At 57.1% G+C, this 20,477-nt stretch overlaps 2 protein-coding genes across 3 annotated transcripts in view; one reads left to right on the top strand and one right to left on the bottom strand.

Moving 5' to 3' along the window:
• Positions 1-7,196: 7,196 nt before the first annotated feature.
• On the top strand, positions 7,197-18,083 carry Cherp (calcium homeostasis endoplasmic reticulum protein). 2 transcript variants are annotated; one of them, XM_004647376.3, is made up of 18 exons: positions 7,197-7,285; positions 7,562-7,735; positions 9,763-9,947; positions 10,401-10,538; positions 10,610-10,761; positions 11,716-11,827; positions 11,929-12,018; positions 12,642-12,888; positions 14,401-14,576; positions 14,853-15,288; positions 15,542-15,780; positions 15,958-16,091; positions 16,216-16,302; positions 16,377-16,520; positions 16,602-16,718; positions 16,886-16,980; positions 17,102-17,287; positions 17,381-18,083. In XM_004647376.3, exons 1-18 carry the CDS (start codon positions 7,261-7,263, stop codon positions 17,419-17,421), a joined length of 2,778 nt encoding a protein of 925 aa, XP_004647433.1. In that variant the 5' UTR covers positions 7,197-7,260; the 3' UTR covers positions 17,422-18,083. The 2 variants fall into 2 exon arrangements, with proteins under 2 accessions (XP_004647433.1, XP_023563398.1); XM_023707630.1 differs by having other exon boundaries at positions 11,683-11,827.
• A 7-nt stretch (positions 18,084-18,090) lies between these two features.
• CUNH19orf44 (chromosome unknown C19orf44 homolog) overlaps positions 18,091-20,477 on the bottom strand; it is an 8,504-nt gene continuing 6,117 nt past the window's right edge. The window contains 3 exon segments of the mRNA XM_023707642.1: positions 18,091-18,134; positions 18,137-18,155; positions 19,227-19,393. Coding sequence (XP_023563410.1) covers positions 18,091-18,134; positions 18,137-18,155; positions 19,227-19,393 — 230 coding nt within the window.

Genomic DNA, 20,477 nt, shown 5'->3' with positions numbered 1-20,477 from the left:
GGGGCCCTGCCTGCCACAGTCACCCTGATGGAGCTGGCTTCTCCCTCACCTCTACCATGGAGAGCATGACTAAAAAAGGACAGCGAGTATTTTTGTCATCTGGTGAAGCAAGTCCCTCTACAGCTGTCACGCTCAGCCTATCAGTCTGGTACTTTCTGAGCCATTCTCACTGTAACTCAGGCTGGCCTCTCATCACAGGAATTTTTCTGCCCTGGCCTCCTTTGTGCTGGGATTACAGGTGTAGTCACTGTGTTTCTAGTAACTATATTTTTTAAGTTAAGAGAACTGTTAGAACAAAGCGCCCATACGCAGCTGCTTCAGGATGAGGCCCAGCTCTCCAGACATTGCTGTGCGGGCCACCTCCTTCCAGTACTGCCTGTGTGCCCGGTGTGTGTGACGGATGCCTTGGAGCCTGTGTACACATGGACTGGCCCTTTTTTCCGTTGTGCTCCTGCCTTTCTATGCTGTATAACTTTTAGTTTGTTGACTAGCAAACGTCATTTGGTCCACAGTTCTGGGGCCAGTAGCCCCAGAGTGAGGCAGAACATGTGCTATGGGGACGTGGGCGTGCAGGGCCATCTGCTCAGGGCGGGTCTATGGCTGCCAGCCTCGTCCCCTGGGACCCTGAGACCTTTCCCATCCAGATCACACCCCCAGGTCCCACCTCTGGCCCCATCAGCACAGGGGCAGACACTGAGGCACACCACTGAGGTTGCAGGGGCCAGGGGGCAAGACGCTCTTGCAGGGTTAGCTTGTGAGTTGGGGGAGGCTCCCACGCCAAGCTTCCAGCACTGCTCCCACATCGTTCTGCAGGCCCACTGCAGCCTCAGCAGATCTCATCTTGCCCTGTGAGCCTTTCAGGTTCTTTGTTGTTTGTTTTTGTGGTACTGGGGATTGAAAGGCGTTTCTGCATACCACAGGACTCACAAAGCAAAATAAGCCAGAGGAACCCTAGCCTCAATTGACAACATGTGGCCTGCAACACCCAGGATCATCCCAGCAGCATTCATGTTCCGGGCCAGCGCAGCACCTGGCTGGGGTCACATGTCTGCCGGTTCTCCACACCCTGGGGTCCCTCCCCATGGCTGCCAAAACAGCAGGCGGGAGAGGCCCTGACCTGCTTCCCATCTGGGCACAGTCACTGGTGCTGCTGGAAGTATATAAGCAGTACTTGTGGGCGTGCAACCCCCTGGATAGCAGCTGGGGGACAGGGGTACTGCAGTGCAACCCCAGAACCACACGCTGGCTCCCCATGGGCATTCTGGTCTTCGCACTGAGCCCTAGCCCTAGCCGCTTTTATTTTTCACTGATGGGTCTCATCAAGTTGCCTAAACTGGGCTGGAACTTGTGATACTCCTGCCTCAGCCTCCTGAGTGCTAGAATTACATGTGCATATCACCAGGCTCAGTGACACTTTTAAGAGTGCCTTAAACATGGAACCACTCCAACCCAAGCGACCCCAGAAAGTTTCAATCTAACACACTGTGATATGAGACTCCAGAATCCTCTGCAGCCTTAAACTCGGCCACACTGCCTCACCCCACCCTCTTCTTGTCCAAAGCTAGTAACCACCACAAGGCCAGGTGTTGCAGCTTGCACTTGGAGGCCACAGTACATGCCTGGAGGCCACAGCACGCGTTTGGAGGCCGCAGCAGGAGGCTCACTGGAGGCTGCAGCACGTGCTTGGAGGCCGCAACATGTACTTGGAGGCTGCAGCATGCGCTTGGAGGTTGCAGCAGGAGGCTCACCTGAGGCCAGGAAGGGCCTGGCAGGGTACCAGGGAGCCTCAGAGATGGAAAGCCAGGGGTGAGGGCATGCCTGTGGTCCTAGCACTTGGAGGCTGAGGCAGGACCGTGGCCAGTCAAGACCAAGCTGGGCCACACAGGAAGTAAGCCACACTCTCTCTACCCATGTCCACAGCCCTACGTGCCCACCTGTAAATCCAGCACTCAGAGGCTGAGCCAGGAGGATCCCAACCAAGGCCAAGTCCAGCCTGGGTAACTTGTTGAGCTCCTGTCTCAAAGTAAAAGGGGTAGGGCTGACAGCAGCTCAGCGTGAAGACTCTAGGTTCTATGTTCAACACAAAGAAGAAAAATAAAAAACAAAGGAAACAAGAATGGGTCAGTTGGGGCTGGCGAGATGGCTCAGTGGTCTAAAGCACCTACTTGGAACAAGCTTAGCAAAGCACAGGGGATCGCGGTTCAATCCCCCAGCACCACATGCCAGCCAGCCCCGCCCCCTGGTGGGCTGAGCTGGCCACACACACACACACACACACACACACACACACACACACACACACAAAATAAATGTAAAAAAAAAATTATTAAAAAAAATAAAAAGAATGGGTCAGTGACAGTACCTACAGCCCACAGGATGTGTTCACGCAGTTTGCTGTGTGGTTCCCTAGTCTGTGGAGCTCTGAGGGCCGTCAGTGAAAATGGACCCCAGGTAGATCTGATGCATTTTCACTGGCATAGGGAATACAGAACACCAGCCCCCACAGAAACAGGACAGCCAGGCCTGACCCCGTGAGACAGTCCCGGAGCCAGCTCCTGCCTGCCAACGCTGCCAGTAGGCCATCTCTCAAGGACACAGCCCTCGCCATTGCTTTCATAATGCCTCTGTGCTGTCACTTTTCCTGAGTTATGGCTGTCTCTCCAGCCTCCTGCTCTTGGAGCAAGGGTGACGTTCGTGACAGGGCTACTAACTTGGACCCCGAGCTTGCCCGGAGCCATGGAAGCTAGAGAGCTGGTCACATGTGTATGGGCAGGAGGCCTCACTGCCTAAGGCAGAGAAGCTACCTCTGTCCTGAGATAAGCATCCTCACAGGTTAATGTTGCTATTAGTCACTAGGCAACCTTGTGTCAGGTGTTGCAAAGAAGGGGCCGGCTTGACAACCAGGCAGACTCCTCTCGTGGTCTTCTCAATCTTTTCCTCGTTCCTGTCGTCGCTTCTCCCCAGGTGGAACAGATCACACAGACCCACAGACCCTTACATGAGTTAAGCAAAAGGTTACCCCCAAGCACTGTGCTCTTCTCAGGCGTAGACTCCATTTTAAAAACTGTATTACAGTGATCCCTCACTTACTGTGGAGGTTACGCTCCACACGTCCCCGTGGTAAGTGAAAAGCAGCAAAGTAACAATGTTGTATTTCAGCATTCATATATATATTTAAAGGCTTTGTAAACTGTTCTCATACTTTTAAAAAAACACTTCTGATGTCCTTAACTATTTCCCAAACTTGTAAACCTACATAATTTTAACGTACACATACTGTATGTTACTGCAAAACTTTACATGGGCACTCACAGTAAAGATACTACTACAACTTGAATGGTGAAGGTAGTGAATTAGCTGTGTAGTCCTGATGACAACGAAGGTGACGAAGAGGTGAATGTACTGCACAGTCACAGTCAAGAACATGACTTCCAGGGCCGGTGAGATAACTCAGCGGACTAGGCACCTGCTTTGGCAAGTGCAGGGACGCCAGGTCAACCCCTGGACCAGCCCCCGGGCGCGCTGAGCCAGCAAAGAAGTCCAGGCATGGTGGCGCAGATCCCAGTGCTGGGGAGACTGAAAAGAGGAGGGTCGCTGAGTCCGAGCTGCACTGTGAGGCCCTGCACCAAATACATTTTTAAAAAAGTAACTTCTACTTCTGCTACAGGCGTAGGTGTAACAGATCTCTTCGTTCCAGTGATAAACACAGTTATGGGGAATTGCTGCCCCTGCTTCTTCTGAGAATGGTTTCGTAAGCTGACCTGGCACTCTGGATTGCATTTGTGAACTGCAACAAACGAACCATATCGGGGTCCTGTTCTTCACTCACTCACTGAAGTTCTTTGGCCATTGTGACCACAGACAATCAAGAGTTAGGCCAACCCAACTCTTCTTCAACACGTTGTTCATATTGTTCCTCATTCTGGTCTTCACTTGCTGACTTGGGTCCTGCAGTTCTTTATCTGTCATGGGCTGGGCATACGTGCTGCTCAGCTCATGCCTTCAGCAGTCATTCACTGACACCCTCCCCTCCCAGTATTCTTGCCAGCTTCACAGCCTTAGCAACTACACAGTGATAGATTTCATCAGGAGAGAAGCCCTTGTAATCGTGGACCACTTTTGGTCACAATGTTTTCCAGCAGGTTCAAAGTCTCACTCTTTATCTCCTTTATGGCCTTTTGGATATTTTGGAGACATGATGCAATTGTGTGGTCAGACCAGTACGCCTTTAGCAAGAAGGCGTCGTCTGTCTCCTTAGCTTCAACGTGGGCTTGCAAGGCATTTCTTGTGTAAAGTGCCTTAAAAGCATGAATAACATTTTGATCCATCAGTTGAAAGAGCAATGTGGTGTTTGGTGGCAAGAAGTCTACCTGGGCCCCGTCATATGCCAGATCAACAGCACGGCCTCCAGCACTGTCCATTATCAGAAGCTAGCTGAAATTGAGGCCTTTTTCTGCCAGATAAAACTTAACCTCCAAGATAAAACTGTGGAACCAATTGGTTGTGGGGACTTTCGTGACCCAGGCCTTGGGGTCGTGCATCCAGTGCACAGGCAACACATTCTTACTTCTGTTTTTATAGCCCTTGGGTTTTTGGACTTATAAATAAGCCTTGGCTTTATCATAAAGCCTACAGCATTTTACACAGGATCAAAGTTACCCTACCTTTTCAGGCCTTGAAACCAGGGGCTTTGGCTTTGTCCTTCATAATAAAAGTGCGAGATGGCATCTGTTTCCAATAAGCCTGTCTTGTCCATGTCGAAAATTTGTTCAGGCTTATAGCCCCCTTTCTCAGTGATATCTTTGAACATGTTGTTCAAATACTCCTTAGCTCTGGCTTTGTCCACAGGAGCAGCCCCTCTCTGCAGAGAAACACTCTCAAGTCCAACACGTTTCTGAAATTTGTCAAACCGGACCTTGCTAGCATGGAACGGTGTTGGTCTGGTGGGAGAAGCATTCATAGGCCCTGTTTTTCAATGTTGTTGTCTGTCACGATCATCCCTTTTTACTGCTAAACGATCATAAAGCTGTTTGGCTTTTATCCTGATGGTGTTTATATCCAGCGAGATATCCTTTCTACGGCAATCATTAATCCACATGACTAATGCAGACCCCCATCTTCACAATTGTGTTATTGTGGGAAGTAACCACCCCCGTGCCATCTTGTTGAAAGTCATCGTTGCCACAGACCTGATTTCTTCTTGTCCTTTTTGATATAGAAAACTGTAGACTCGTTGACCCCGTAATGGTGGTCAACAGCCATATAGCTTCTTCCTTCAACATGTCAAGCAGTTCAGGGCCAACCAAATAGCTCAGTAGATTAAAGTGCCTGCAAGGAGATCCAGGCCCCACCCCAGGGCATGCTGAGATGGCAATTGAGATTGGGTGTGGTGGCACACACCTGTAATCCCAGCTCTTGGGATCACTACAAGTCTGATCTAGTAGTGAGACCCTGAATACCCTGTAGACCCTTCCCTAAAATTAAAAAAAAAAAAAAAAAAAGTTCTTCCTTCTCTTTTATGGTAACATCCTCCTATGGTGCTCGGGTTTGCTGCCTGTTCTCATGTAGAACGTTTAGGTGACATCGTAGGGCTTGAAATAAATTCAGTGTCTTATGAAAATTTTAAAAACACAACACCTGAGCAAACCTAGGTCAAACAATCAAATGTCAATGTGAAGTGAACAAAGGGAGACGCTGAAGTATGCAGAGCGCGTGAGGGAGCGTACAGACCGAGCTACCATTGCTGAAGCCAGCCAATGCTCTGCTTAGTTGTCTTCCATCAACAAGCCAATGGTGTGCCCTGCACAACTTCACATGGGCCAACCACCTTGCACAACTCATTGTCAGTGTACGTATTCATCCACTAAAGACATGCACACTGTAAACGCTGTATTTTATTTTGATTTAATATTCTTTTAATGTTGGAATTAACATTTTTTATAATTTTTATATATTTTAAGTTTTTTAGGCAAAAATCCATCAAAACCATAAATACTATGGATATAAATATGTATATACTACTATTCACTACCAAAAAATCCCGTGATATAGTGAAGAAATACGTAATAATTTAGACTACTATTTTTTTAAAACCCAGGAAACGGTGAGTCCACAAAAGTTGAATGTCAGTCCTGGGGATGGAGCCCATCTTCAGCCCGTTTTATTCTACTTTTATTCTACCCTCAGACAGGGCCTTAATAAATTGCTCAAGTTGGCCTCAAACCTGGCATCCTCCTGCCTCTGCTTCACAGAGAACTGGGAGCCAACAGCAAACTGCCATTCGACCTGGCTAAATTCAAACAACAAAAACGTTATATTTGTCTTTGGTTGTATGAATGCCTGGATAAGATCTCCAATTGTGCCTCTTGGCCCGCAGAGCCTAAAATAATTATAGTCTGGTTTAAGAGGGGTATGGTGGCCATGCTTCTGATCACAGTACTAGGAGACTGAGGCAAGAGTATTACAAATCTGATCCCAACCTGGACGACTTAAGTGAAATCCTACCTGAAAAACACAAAACAGGGGCCGGGGAGATGGCTCAATGGGATGAGCGCTTCCCTGGCAAGCGCAAGGAGGTGAGTTCAATCACCGGTTCCGCAAAAAAATAAAAACATAAAACAGGGTGGGTATGGAACTCACTAAGAAGACTTTTGCATTCAATCCCAATACCACAAAAAAAAAACAAAAACAAAAACAAAAAAAAACAAAAAACTAAGCCACGAGAAAAGCGCTAGCTAGCAACCACGGGAAGCGCTAGCTGACAACCTGGGAACCCCCACCAGATAAACCCGGTTCCGCCTCCTTCTCTACTCCCGCCCGGCACCCGAGGCCTCCAACGTGCCTCACCTCAAGGGCTTCTCAACATGCCTGCAAAAAGGAAATAGACCCCTGGGCAGGGTGGCCCATAAATCTTGATCCCCAGGAACCACGAACCTCCAGCCCGGCGCCCAGGAACACTGGTTTACCAGACTCCGGCGAGCAGAGAGAACAGTTCTGCGCCTGCGCGAAGACAGCTCCGCGCAGGCGCATCACGCGCTCTCCCCCTCCCACCAACCCCTGGCGCGCCAATTCTACACGCCAGACCCGGCTGGCCCAGGCGCTCACTTCCGGGGTTTCCAAGCGACGGCCGTAAGTGGCGGGCGGAAGTTGACCATTAGGCCCGCCGTAAACTGTTCCCTCGCGCCACTTCCGGCCGGTTTCCGCAGACGGCGCTGGTGCGCGATCCTGAGGCGCGGGCGGTCGTTTCCCGCGGCCGGAGCCATGGAGATGCCGCTGCCCCCGGACGGTGAGGGCCAGCCCGGATCAGTGACCGTTATTCTCTCCCCGGATTCCCCTTCGGCCCGACCCGCCCTCCTGCTGGAGTCCCCAGGGCTGGGCGGGGGCGGGGCGCGGCCTGCCGCGGAGCCTGGGCCTCCGCGGGGCCGAGTTGTCGGCGGGCGTGTGGCCCCTGTGGGGATCCATACAGCGGCGGCCTCCCCGGGCCCGGGCGCTGAGGTCGGACGGGGTTCCCGGGGCTGCGCGGTCGGCGCTGACGCCCCGCGCGGCCTGCTCCGTCCTGCAGACCAGGAGCTCCGAAATGTCATCGACAAGCTGGCCCAGTTCGTGGCTCGCAACGGGCCCGAGTTTGAGAAGATGACGATGGAGAAGCAGAAGGACAACCCGAAGTTCTCCTTCCTGTTCGGGGGCGAGTTCTACAGTTACTACAAGTGCAAGCTGGCGCTGGAGCAGCAGCAGCGTGAGTCTCACGGGCCCGCGGGCCTCTTCTGGGTCTGATGGCCGATCAGTAGGACGGCGTACCCTGTGCACCAGGCGGGAGGTGCCCAGCCAGGGTCGTGCCTCTGTCATGCCCAGGTCGGAAGGAGCCGTCTCCCTGGGCTTTGGCACTTGGCGCGTGGTTATCAACTTCTGCCGCCTCTGAGTTATCCAGGGCAGCTGGTCTCTGAGCCCTGGGTAGCCCGTCTCCAAGTGATGACTGCCATCAGGGCGAGGCCAGCGGCCAGATCTGTTCTTCACAGAAGTGGATTTGGCAAATCCCCGTATAGAATGGCATTGAAAGGGGAGAGCTCCTGGGCATGGTGGCCCAAGTCTCTAGGAGGCGGAGGCAGGACTATTGCAAGCCCCCGCCCACCTGTGTATCCTAGTGACTTAGTGAGATTCTGTCTCAAAGGAGGCCTGGAGACGTGGCTCAGCGTGATGGCCATGAGCTTGGTCTTAAGTACCCAGAGGGGGACAACATTGTCACTGGGTCGTTGCTGTTTGAGGCCAGACTAGCCTTGATTGGTTTTGGGGGGGTTTTTTTGCCAGTGCAGCAACCTTACGGTACAAGAGAGATTATGACAAGGGCAGCAGCAGAATGGGTGTGTAGCCAGGTGGAGGGCCCCTAGGCAGGTGATGCCTCAGTGTGCATGGTTGGCATGGTCTTGGGCCTCGCTGGACATTGGCGAGGCCGTGTGGCACGGTGCCTTAGCTGAACCCCCTTTGAGCCCAGAGCTGCTTGCTCCACACAGGAAGCCGTGGCCAAACTCCACGGAGCGGGGCCCAACCCCAGGGACCCTCACAGGGAATGAGCACCTTCTCCAGGACCTTAAGAGCAGGGTAGAGTGACCAGCTGAACCCGAGAAGGAAGCCTTCAGGGTAGGGAGGCAGGGACTGGGGCACAGGCTCTGCGAGTTCAGTCACAGGCAGAGAGGGCCAGGAGGAAACACTCCTGAGACTGCAGGCCTGCGCAAGGGTGCTCTGCCGCAGTGCTGCCGCTTCATTGACTCGGCCTGTCCGAGAGGGCCCTCTGCAGAGCCTGTGGTCGGGCCAGGTGGGAGCTTCCACTACATAAGAGTTCTGAGAGCAACTGGATCAGGTGCCCTTTGCCTGTTGTCTGGGGCTGTGCTGGGACACTGACCAGCACAGGAGCAGCAGGACCTGAGCCAGGGCTCTGTTCCCAGGATGGCATGGGTGAGCCCAGGTTGGCTTTGGAGCACACAGGTCAATGTGCCAGCCCTGGAGATGAACCCGTGTTAGCAGCCCAGCAAACCCAGAGAGAGAGGCACTGACAGGGGTGGGCAGGGTGGTGGTGTGATGTTCTTTTAGGGTTAGAGGGCAGAGAACAGCTGAGAACACAGGCCCAGTGTTCCAGCATAGAGTCAGACAGGAGGCTGGGTGGCCCATTGGGGAGTGAAGTGGCTGCAGGAGGCATCCAGGCCAAGGGAGTGGAGTGACAAGGTGTAGGTGCTGCTGGGGAGCAGAAGGTATCCAGCAGGAAACTGAGGCAGTGAGCATAAGATTCCAGGATCCCTGTCCCGAGAGGGGCACTCGAGGCAGGATCTGCACATGGGTGCCCTTGGCCCCTGTTCTTGGTAGACCTTGTAAGGGCGCCTGCTGCTCAGAGCATGTCCCAGGGACCCGCCCTCCTGCCCCATGGCCGCATGTGAACCTTGGTCCTGTGCAGCAGGGTCTCCCTATAGGCCATGGGGGATGGAGCCTGGGTGTGAGGGAATGGTGACTGTGGGGACAAGTAGGGGTGTCATCCTGTTACCTCACATTGGAAGGAGGCAGGAAAGGACAGCAAGGAGGTGGTTGGTTCCTGCCTGGGAGGCTGGGGTGGGAGTGGCTGAGAGAGTCCCAGGCACAGATACCTAGACTCTGTGACAGGAAACCTGGGATCTGCTACGGGGAGCTGGGCCAGGCCCTGGGGCTCTGCTCCAACTCTGGAACAGAGCAGCGATCCTGGGCCCCACCATGTCCTCACCTGCCCTTTCTCCCTGCCAGTCATCTGCAAGCAGCAGGCGCCCGAGCTGGAGCCTCCCGCCGCCCTGCCTCCACTGCCACAGCCCCCACTGGCACCTACTGCTCCTGTCCCGCCATCCCAGGGCGCCCCATCTGTAGACGAACTCATCCAGCAGAGTCAGTGGAATTTGCAACAGCAGGAGCAGCATCTTCTGGCCCTCCGACAGGTATAGGCTGGAGACATGTGGAAACAGGGCTCATCACGTCCCCCCCACTGTCGTTCCTGGCTCTTGGTGCAAAGGCCCTGCCTATCAGAGGTTCCTGCCATGTTCTGGGTGCATGCTGATCTTGGCTGTCGTCCAGGGGCTCAGCAGAGACCCGGCCATGCTGCCCTCTCCTCTGTCCCTAGTCTTTTTTTTTTTTTTTAATTTTAAACATTTATTTATTTAGTGTGTATGTGTGTGGCCAGCTCAGCCCACCAAAGGGCAGGGCTGGCTGGCATGTGGTACTGGGGGATCGAACCACGGTCCTGTGCTTTCCCAAGCCTGTTCCAAGTAGGTGCTTTAGACGACTGAGCCATCTCGCCAGCCCCTGTCCCTAGTCTTAATCCCACATGGGCCCTGTCCTCACCCCCAGGCAGTGCCCTAGCTGCCCAAGGCAACTTGGGCCTCTCACCTCAGGAGCAGGTAACAGCAGCCGTGGCCCACGCTGTAGAACAGCAGATGCAGAAGCTGCTGGAGGAGACGCAGCTGGATGTGAACGAGTTCGACAGTTTGCTGCAGCCCATTATCGACACATGCACCAAGGACGCCATCTCGGTGAGGCCTGGCTCCTCCAGTACCTCGGGCACAGCCACCTGGTGGGCCCCGCTCACCACCCTCCCTTGCAGGCCGGAAAGAACTGGATGTTCAGCAACGCCAAGTCACCGCCGCACTGTGAGCTGATGGCAGGTCACCTCCGCAACCGCATCACAGCGGACGGTGCACACTTCGAGCTGCGGCTGCATCTCATCTACCTCATCAACGACGTGCTGCACCACTGGTGAGCTGGGCTGCAGCTGCCTCCCGGGCCTCCTGCCCCATCAGCCCTCGCAGTCTCCTGGCAGCGCTGGGCTCAGTGCACTGGCCCGGGCACCACCTCTGTTTGCCGACCATTGCCCCCTTGGCCCATGTGCTCCACTGCTGGCCTTCTGGGCCCCGGCCAGCCCTGGTCCACCGAGGCTCTGCAGGCCCCTTGCCAGCCCTGCACCACACAGCATTCAGCCTTCCCTCCTGGGTCTGGCGGGGTTGAACTCCGTGTGGCCACTGGGTGGAGAATAGGAAAATATAGCAGCCCAGGCGTGGAGGTGATTTGGGGCTCTGGGAACACTGGTGCATTGCAGCCCCAGCTGCTGCCCTGTGTCCTGAGAGCCTGGCTGTGTGGGGGGCAGCCTAATAGCAGCATGGTAGTGCCACTGAGTGGAGGCGCTGCTGCAGCCTCACTGCCTTGGCACCTCTGTCCTTGCTTAGGTCCCGCTGCCCTATTCCATGTCACCCCTTCCCAATGGATGGGGTCACATACCCCAGTACACGTGACACTTCCCTCTTGTCCTCCTCGGCCCTTCCCCACAGCCCCCTGGACTGCTGTCCTGCCCAGCCCCAGGAGGCCAGGGCCCACTTGTGACCTGGAGATAGCACAGCAGCAGGGGGTGCTGCTTAGTGGCCCGCGTGGCTGGGCACAGCCGGCCCTCCTGGGTGGCCTCTGCTTTGTGCCTAGCAGGTGATGGAGCACTGCGGCTCAGCTTCTTTCCCTGAGGGGAGGGACGCTCCATGCCTGCTGGGCCCCAGTCTGGGGTGCACTGGCTCTCCGTCCTCCAGCCCGGGCACCATCTGGGCTGGGTTGGGGGTCTGTGTCCCGAGGAGGCAGAGGGCGCAGTGGCCAGAGCCGCGATGGTAACGGGCGCGTGGCCGGGTCCCGCCCCAGGGCCCTGATGCGCGGAAGGTCTCTCCCTCACAGCCAGCGCAAGCAGGCGCGGGAGCTGCTGGCCGCGCTGCAGAAGGTGGTGGTGCCCATCTACTGCACCAGCTTCCTGGCTGTGGAGGAGGACAAGCAGCAGAAGATCGCCCGGGTACACGCCCGCACTGGGGCGGGCAGGCGGGCGGGCGGTCAGGCTGCACCTGTACCTGACGCACACCACTCTTCCTACTCCCACCGCTGCCCCCCACCCAGCTCCTGCAGCTCTGGGAGAAAAATGGCTACTTCGATGACTCCATCATTCAGCAGTTGCAGAGCCCTGCCCTGGGCCTTGGTCAGTACCAGGTGGGTCCTCACAGTGTGGCCCGGGCCAGGATGTGGCAGTGCCCTCCCTTACCGCGCCCCTGGGGGCTGACCGGGACAGTGGCTCCTCAGTCTCCACATGTTGCCGTGGGGCCGTTCTTAGCAAAATGGAGGGCTGGGGGATCGTCAAGGTACAGCGGGTCGCCTGCGCTCAGCCCCCTTCTTTGGTGGTGTTGTGGGACATCTTACTGTACTCTGTAGACCCCCAGAAGTGGATCCTACCATGGGCCCGTCTCGCAAGCTGAGACTCGGGGCCCTGGGGTGTCAGAAGGGTGCTGGAAGTCAGCAGCCAAGCCCCGGAGCTTATCCTCGGGGCTACCCTGTGATATTCTGGCTTTGTTTCGTGAGGCTGGGGAGGAACCCAGGGCTTCCCACAGCTGGGTGACCACACACCCCTGGCCCAGAGCTGCAGCTGGGTTCTGGTGCGCCATGCAGCAGTCCCATGCCCCTGCAGCTGCTGCTTTCAGTTTCCTGGAGATCCTAGGTCGCAGCTCTACCTGACTTCACACACCACGGCTGTCAGACTGTGGTGTGGTGGTACCAGAGGGGCATCTGCCCAATATACCAAGGCACACATCCTGAGCCCCAGCCTCCTTTGTCGCCAGGCTACCTTGATCAGCGAGTACTCGTCAGTGGTGCAGCCCGTGCAACTGGCCTTCCAACAGCAGATCCAGACACTGAAGACACAGCACGAGGACTTTGTCAGCAGCCTGGCCCAGCAGCAGCAGCAGCAGCAACAGCAGCAAGTCCAGCTGCCCCAGCTGGAGGCTGAGGTCAAGGCTACGCCACCGCCTCCTGCACCACCCCCGGCCCCTGCGCCCACCCCGGCCATCCCGCCCACCACCCAGCCTGGTAGGACAGCAAACACCCTAAGGGGCAGCTGCCCACCCCTGCCCTCCTTCCTGCTTCCACTGCACCCACCTGCCACGTTCCACCTCTTCACTTGCTCAGGCCAGGGGATTAGCTAGGGACACATTTTGTCCCTGTGTGATGTCCAGAATATGGAGCAGAAACAGCTGCCCATTTGAGTTTAGGGCTGAGATAACTCGAGGTAGACAGATAGGACACAAAGACAACCGCAGTCAGGCCCTGAAGTCAGGGTGCACACCTGCCATCCCTGTGCGGGAGGCTGAGGCAGTGGGATCAGCACAAGTGAAAGGCCAGTGGCGGCTACGTGGCGAGTACAAAGTCAGCCTGCACTCCATAGTGAGACCTTGTCTTAGGAAAAAACAAACCAAACGCTGCGGTTAGGGCCGGATGTGTGGCTCAGGGCCACAGTACACGCGTGTCAGAGGTGTGGGAGTGCTGAATAGAGTTGAAGTGAAATCCAGCAAAGTACAGGACGGGTATCCCCCTGCAGAATCTGAAGCGGGTAGTGTTCTCAGCACTGAAGAGAATCACACCCTTAATGTCTTTAATTTTGGATTTACAGATTAGGAATACTAAGTAAAATCTTTGCAAATACCCCAAAATTGAAAATACTGAAGTCTCAAACACTCCCAGTGCTTGCATGTTGGAGTAGGGAAATAGAACTTGTGTTGGTCCATCAGGCAGGCCCTCCCATGGACTAGAAGTGTGTTCAACATGCGGGGCCTTGTGTAAGGTGGGCACAGGTTAACAGCCACTTGGGGGCCACAGCTGATAGCTCAGTTACTTGGGAAGCTGAGGCGGAACGATCCTGTAGTCTGGGGGCTTGAGCCCACTTGGGGCAACACAGTGAGACCCTGTCTTGAAAAAGCAGCACTTGAGGGCCAGGACAGAGCTCAGCAGCACAGTGCCTGCCTGGCAAAGCACAGCGTTCTCAGCTACATTTCCAGTACCAAAAAGGAAAAGAAAAATCAGTCCTCAGGCAGAGGCACGAACCTTGAGGCCGGTGCTGCTCAGAAAAAGATGACCTGGGCTAGGGAAATAGATAGCTCAGTGGAATAGGTGCTTGCCTGGCGAGTACAAGGTCCTGAGTTTGATCCCTGGTACCACGAAAAAGAAAAAGATGACTTGAGGGAATGGAACATAGTGGTTCTCTTAAGTTTTTGAGACTGCCTTAAATATGTAGTCATTCCTGGTGGCCTTGAGCTTGCCATGTAGCCCACACTGGTCTCAGATTTGTGACAGCCCCCCTACCTACCAGCTGTCAGCTCTGCACTAGAAAAGTCATTTACTAATTTACTAAATCTCAGTGGCAGGGAAAACTCTCAAACTGGAATCAGTAGCTGGGCTGGCATGTGCTGGGAAGTGTTCAGGGACAGGTATGGTCATCAGGGTTGAGAGGCCACAGGTCCTGCGGGAGCAGGAGCCAGCTGAGGTGCCAAGGGTGTGGGGGTTGCCCCTCTACTGCCCAGGCTGACCATCTCTTCCTGGGGTCAGATGACAGCAAACCGCCCATCCAGATGCCTGGCTCCTCGGAGTATGACACGGCAGCAGGCGTCCAGGACCCCGCAGCTGCGGGGCCCCGAGGCCCCGGGCCCCATGACCAGATCCCGCCCAACAAGCCGCCTTGGTTTGACCAGCCTCACCCTGTTGCTCCCTGGGGCCAACAGCAGGTACTTCATAAAGTGGGGCATAGCTGGGGGTGCATATGAGGGCCCTGCACTTCCTCCCAGTGTTAGAATAACTGGTGGTGGCAGCAGAGACGTCTGGGCCTAGTGGGGTGCCAGGTGAGGGCAGGTGCAGTCAGAACTGGGTCTCAGCGGAGCCTGGAGCAGGAACCCTGGGATGAGGTCATGAGGGCTGAGTTTGGTTCGCTTTGGGGTGGGGGAGTATGAGTAGGCCAGCGCTGAGGGCCGGCCAGGCTGACCCTCGCCTCGCTTGCCCCGCAGCCACCCGAGCAGCCCCCGTACCCGCACCACCAAGGAGGCCCGCCCCACTGCCCACCCTGGAACAGCAGCCACGAGGGCATGTGGGGTGAGCAGCGCGGGGACCCCGGCTGGAACGGCCAGCGTGACGCGCCTTGGAACAACCAGCCGGACCCCAGCTGGAGCGGCCAGTTCGAAGGCCCCTGGAGCGGCCAGCACGAGCAGCCCCCCTGGGGCGCCGGGCAGCGCGAGCCGCCCTTCCGCATGCAGCGGCCGCCGCACTTCCGCGGGCCCTTCCCGCCCCACCAGCAGCACCCGCAGTTCAGCCAGCCGCCGCACCCACACAATTTCAACCGCTTCCCACCGCGCTTCCTGCAGGACGACTTCCCCCCGCGGCATCCCTTCGAGCGGCCGCCCTACCCGCACCGCTTCGACTACCCACAGGGCGACTTCCCCGCCGGTGGGTGCTGTGCCAGGCCCTGGAGGTGGAGGGAGTTAAGGGGCAGGAGGGATCTTGCTGGGCTCATACGAAGGCTGAGGCAGGAAGCCCTTGAGCTGGAGGCTGCCTAGGCTACTTAGCTGCGAGACTCCCCGCTCAGGGGACTCCTTGCACCTTACAAGTGCAAGGCTGGTGACAGCAGGGGCCCACGTGAGGCCATGGGTTCCAGCTGTTGAGCCTACCTGCGGGTTCACCAAAACTGTCTCTCTGGCAGAGATGGGTCCCCCGCACCACCACCCCGGCCATCGCATGCCTCACCCTGGGATCAACGAGCACCCGCCCTGGGCGGGGCCCCAGCACCCAGACTTTGGCCCACCCCCCCACGGCTTCAACGGGCAGCCTCCCCACATGCGGCGCCAGGGCCCACCCCACATCAACCACGACGACCCCAGCCTGGTGCCCAACGTGCCCTATTTCGACCTCCCTGCCGGGCTGATGGCCCCACTTGTAAAGGTGAGGCGTGCGTGGGCCCCCCTTCAAGCCCCCGGCCTGCCAGTGTCTTGAGGCCCTGGAGCAGGACCTGTGGGGACGCAGCATGGCTGGCGGGGGCGGCCAGGGCAAGGGGGCGCAAGTGGTGGAGCCAGGCGTCCCCCGCGCAGGGCCCGGTGAACTGACAGTGGGCTCCCGCAGCTGGAAGACCACGAGTACAAGCCGCTGGACCCCAAGGACATCCGCCTCCCACCCCCCATGCCGCCCAGCGAGCGGCTCCTGGCCGCGGTGGAGGCCTTCTACAGCCCACCGTCACATGACAGGCCCCGCAACAGGTGGGGCGGCGGGGCACTCCCGGTCTCTGGGTCCTGTGGTGACACAGTGTGGGCTGGGGAGGGCGATGGCGCAGCCTTGGCCAGCGCGTCACCTGCGCCGTGTCACCTGCGCTGTGTCCCGCAGCGAGGGCTGGGAGCAGAATGGCCTCTACGAGTTCTTCAGAGCCAAGATGCGCGCGCGGCGGCGGAAGGGCCAGGAGAAAAGGAACAGGTGCGGGCCGGCCTGGGGCGCGGGGCGGCGGGGCGCTGCGGGCACAGGGCTCACGGTCTGTGTCCCCCTCGCAGTGGGCCCTCCAGGTCCCGGAGTAGATCCAAGAGCCGGGGCCGCTCCTCATCGCGCTCCAACTCGAGGTCCTCCAAGTCCTCGGGGTCCTACTCGCGCTCCCGCTCGCGCTCCTGTTCACGCTCCTACTCGCGCTCCCGGTCCAGGTAGGCAGCAGCGTGCGTACCCCGCGCCTGTCCCACCCCGGCAGCACCTGGCCCTGTGCCCACCCATGGCCGTCCCCGCAGGAGCCGCAGCAGGTCGCGCTCATCACGGAGCCGGTCGCGGTCGCGGTCTCGGTCCAGATCCAAGTCCTACTCTCCAGGAAGGAGACACCGCTCGCGGTCCCGGAGCCCCACGCCGCCGTGAGTGCCTCTCTGCCCGGTCTTCCCCGGGCCGCAGGTGTCCTGAGTTTCCACGTCCCACCCTGGGGCACAGCCCTGTCCTTGGCGCCGTGACACCAGGCACCCTGAGGGACCCCACTGGCTGGGTTGAGGTGCTGTTCTTCCTAAACTGCTGGTCCTCTATCTAGCTCCGCAGCGGGCCTAGGCTCAAATTCAGCACCTGCCGTCCCTGACTCGCGGCTGGGGGAGGAGAACAAGGGGCACCAGATGCTGGTGAAGATGGGTGAGTGGTGGGGCGGGGCGGAGAGGGCAGGGGGGGCGGGGGAGGGGCGGAGAGGGCAGGGGAGGGACAGCCGGAGCTTGCAGCCGCTCACCTCCCTGTTGTCTGTCCCCACCACCCCCAGGCTGGAGTGGCTCTGGCGGCCTGGGTGCCAAGGAGCAGGGCATCCAGGACCCCATCAAGGGTGGGGATGTGCGTGACAAGTGGGACCAGTACAAGGGCGTGGGTGTGGCGCTGGACGACCCCTACGAGAACTACCGGCGCAACAAGAGCTACTCATTTATCGCGCGCATGAAGGCCCGCGATGAGTGTGAGTAGCGCGGACCACCCCACCCCAGTGTGCCCTGCCCTGCTCTCTGCACCCCACCCCCCACCCACCCCAGTGCCCATCTGTCACCCGCAGTCTCCACATTTGGAGCACGCAAGGAGGAGAAGGAGGACTAGATGCGGAGACCCATGGCGCGGTTGTGTTGGCCAGCCAACGGGACAGGAGCCAGGGCGGCCGCACTCGAACCAGGGCTGAGGCCAGGTGACATCCCTGGGTCCCACAGTGCCACCCACAGGTCCTCTGTTACTTTAGTTGTCTATGTCACTGACCTCCCCACACCTGCCCCGTCCCGGGAGAGGAGAGGATGCAGGACGCAGGCGGAGACCCCGCTGCACAGCCCTCCCTGTAAGCACTCTCCTGCCAGGAGCAGCACCCCACCTGTGGGCAGTGTTTGGTTCGTTGTAGTTTCCTGTAGCTGTGATTTTCCAGCGTGTCTGACTGGGACGCACACACGTGCTATTCACTTTCCAGTGGATTTTACTGTTTTGCTTTCCAATAAAGCCCTTTTCTAAAGACTGGCTTCTGATGTATGGCCTGGCCAACCTCCCTGGGGCTCTGCTGTGCCCTGCCAGCCCAGGAGGTGTGGCCTGGCCCCAGCGCTGCCATGGCAGAGCCACACCAAGGCCTCTTCTTGCTGCGTTGCCCGTCACCAGAACTGCAGGCTACGCTGTCTCCTCATGCAGCCACACAGTGATGGCCTGGGAGAGTCGCTTGTGGCTCAGGACGACCGGAGAGGCTCAACTGTCACCTGGAAAGGGCCTTGTGTTCCCAGGGTAGCCTGGCATTCATGCCTCCGCCTCCAGCGCAGCATCCTCCACGGTCAGTGGCCAGGCTTGTGGCGCTTGATATACTACAGGGCATGGGACATCATCAACGCTGGGGCCTCCATGGCCTCCCAGGGCTGTGGTGACAGGTCTGTCCCAGGATTCTGAGATCTGGCAGAGACAGGGCTCAGAGAGGGGCCCAGGGGCCCAGCATATAGGGCCAAGCAGAAGGAACAGGCAGCAGAGAACACAGGCAGACTGCGTCCCCCAGTAACCAGCCAAGGTGACTCCCCAGCCAGGCAAGCCCAGGACACAGTGGCCAATGTCACGGTCATCATTGGCAGTGGGTAAGCTGAGGAGGCAGGGCATGTGCTCCTGGCCAGGGGCCCGGCACCAGAGTTGGTGACCTGCCAGGTGTGTGGTATGCACCTGTGCTTGTAGGTGCCCAGGAGGCCAAGGCAGGATCCCAGGTTCCAGCCCCATGAGAGCCTGTCCCAGCACAGAAAGGCCCGGCGTGCAAAGCCACGGTTCCATCCCCACCAGGAAAACATGAGAAGTTTCAGTGGGGTAACACGAAGCCTGGGAGAGTGACATTATGACTTCTGCTCCCCGCCCCCACACACAGTGGACATTGAGCTTGGGCCTTGGCAGTAAGCGACAGCCCTGACTCCTACTTTCTTAACAGGGTCTAACTTGCCATCCTGCCCCAGCCTCCCAGAGTGTCAGGATGACAGGCGTGGCCACCACACTTGGATAAAGTCATTTTTCCACCGGCTCTGGGGAGGCTGAGGCCAGCCTCAGCTACGTAGCGAGTTTAAGACCTGCCTAGGATATACAGCAAAACCCTGCCTCAAAAAACCAAAAAGTAGGCATTTTCAAAAATACACACTGGAATGCTTTCATAGCAAATGGGAAACAGAGTAGGGCTTCGGGTCCAAGGGATTCCTGTGGTCACTTCCACATCTGAGGCCATCCCCAGCTGAGGTCACGGAGGACACTGGGATTGGAGGGCCAGGGGTTCACTATACTGTGCCAAGACTCATCCAACATAAGCTCAACTTCTGGAGGGAGAGCAGAGCCTGAGGGGCGGGTGGCACTGAGGGCAACGTCCCAGACCTCACACAGAGTCCCTTGGCACCCACGTGACCGCAACTCACCTCCTTGGCCTCCTCCAGGCTGTGGTAGTGGAAGGCGTCCCCGTCCAGTGAGCGTAGCAGTGATGTGTGCAGGTGGCGGCTGGCCTGGATGAACCGCTGCGTCAGGTGTAGCTGCTGCCTTAGCAAGTCGTCAAGGGCCACCGCGGCCGGGCTGTGGGCTGTCAGGGCTGCCGGAACATCACTCAGGGTTCCCAGGGGCCCCGACCCTACCATGAGCCACTCTTACAGCAGCACAACCGGGGTACAGCCAGAGTCCCCAGGGTCCTGCTGGGGGTGGGGTGGGGCTCATGGGCTCCTCCTGCCCTCAGCCTCCATGCATGCTAATGTACTTAACCCAAAACACACTTCTCAAAAAAATAAGATTTAAATTAAAATGGGCCAGGGAGACAGCTCAGTGCCCTAAGTGCTTACTGGGCAAGCACAAGGTTCTGAGTTCAGTCCCCAGTACCAAAAAGTAAATAAAATGGGGCCAAGGGTACAGCTCAGTGGTATAGCATATACCCCACCCAGGGCAGGCCCTAGGTTCCATCTCCAGCACCAGAAGGCCAGACAGTGGCACACGCCTATAATCTCCGCGCTCAACAGGCTGAGGCACAGGGGCCCGGGAGATGGCTCCGTAGGATAAGCACTTGCACCTGGCAAGTGCAAGGGCCTGAGTTCAACCCCCACCTCCGCCAAAAAAAAAAGCTAAGGTGGGATTGTCCTGAGTTCAAGGTCAGATCGAACCACATGACATACATAAATATTAAAATATAATTCACCATAAAAGTTAAAAATCATCCCAGGCATGGCGGTGCACACCTACCATGCGAGCAGTCAAGAGGCTGAGACAGGAGGATCACCATGAGTTCAAGGCCAGCCTGGGCTATGTAGTTCAAGGCCTGCCTGAATTATAGAACTAGACCCTATCTCAAAAAACTTGCAACACAATTACAAATAAAATTTAGAGGGGCTGGGAAGATGGCTCAGTAGAATAAGCGCTTGCCTGGAAAGCGCCAAGGCCTGAGTTCAATCCCTGGTTCTGCCAAAAAAAAAAGCATTTAGGCTGTGGCTCAGTGGCAGAGCACTTGGTCATGGCCAGCACCAAGATAAAGACATTAACCAAGGGGACAAAGTAAAAAGATCTGAGACAGAGCACTCAAAATAAAAGTGTTGGGGCCGAGAAGATAGCTCAGTAAAACAAGCGCTTGCCTGGTAAGCACAAGGGCCTGAGTTCAACCCCGGTTCCAGAAAAAAAAAAAAAAAAAAAAA

Source organism: Octodon degus, unplaced genomic scaffold (assembly GCF_000260255.1).
Source record: "Octodon degus isolate 3935 unplaced genomic scaffold, OctDeg1.0 scaffold00304, whole genome shotgun sequence".
In the NCBI taxonomy this organism is placed as follows: Eukaryota; Metazoa; Chordata; class Mammalia; order Rodentia; family Octodontidae; genus Octodon; species Octodon degus.
Note: the sequence above shows the minus strand (reverse complement) of the source record. Positions and strands in the feature narration are given on the sequence as shown.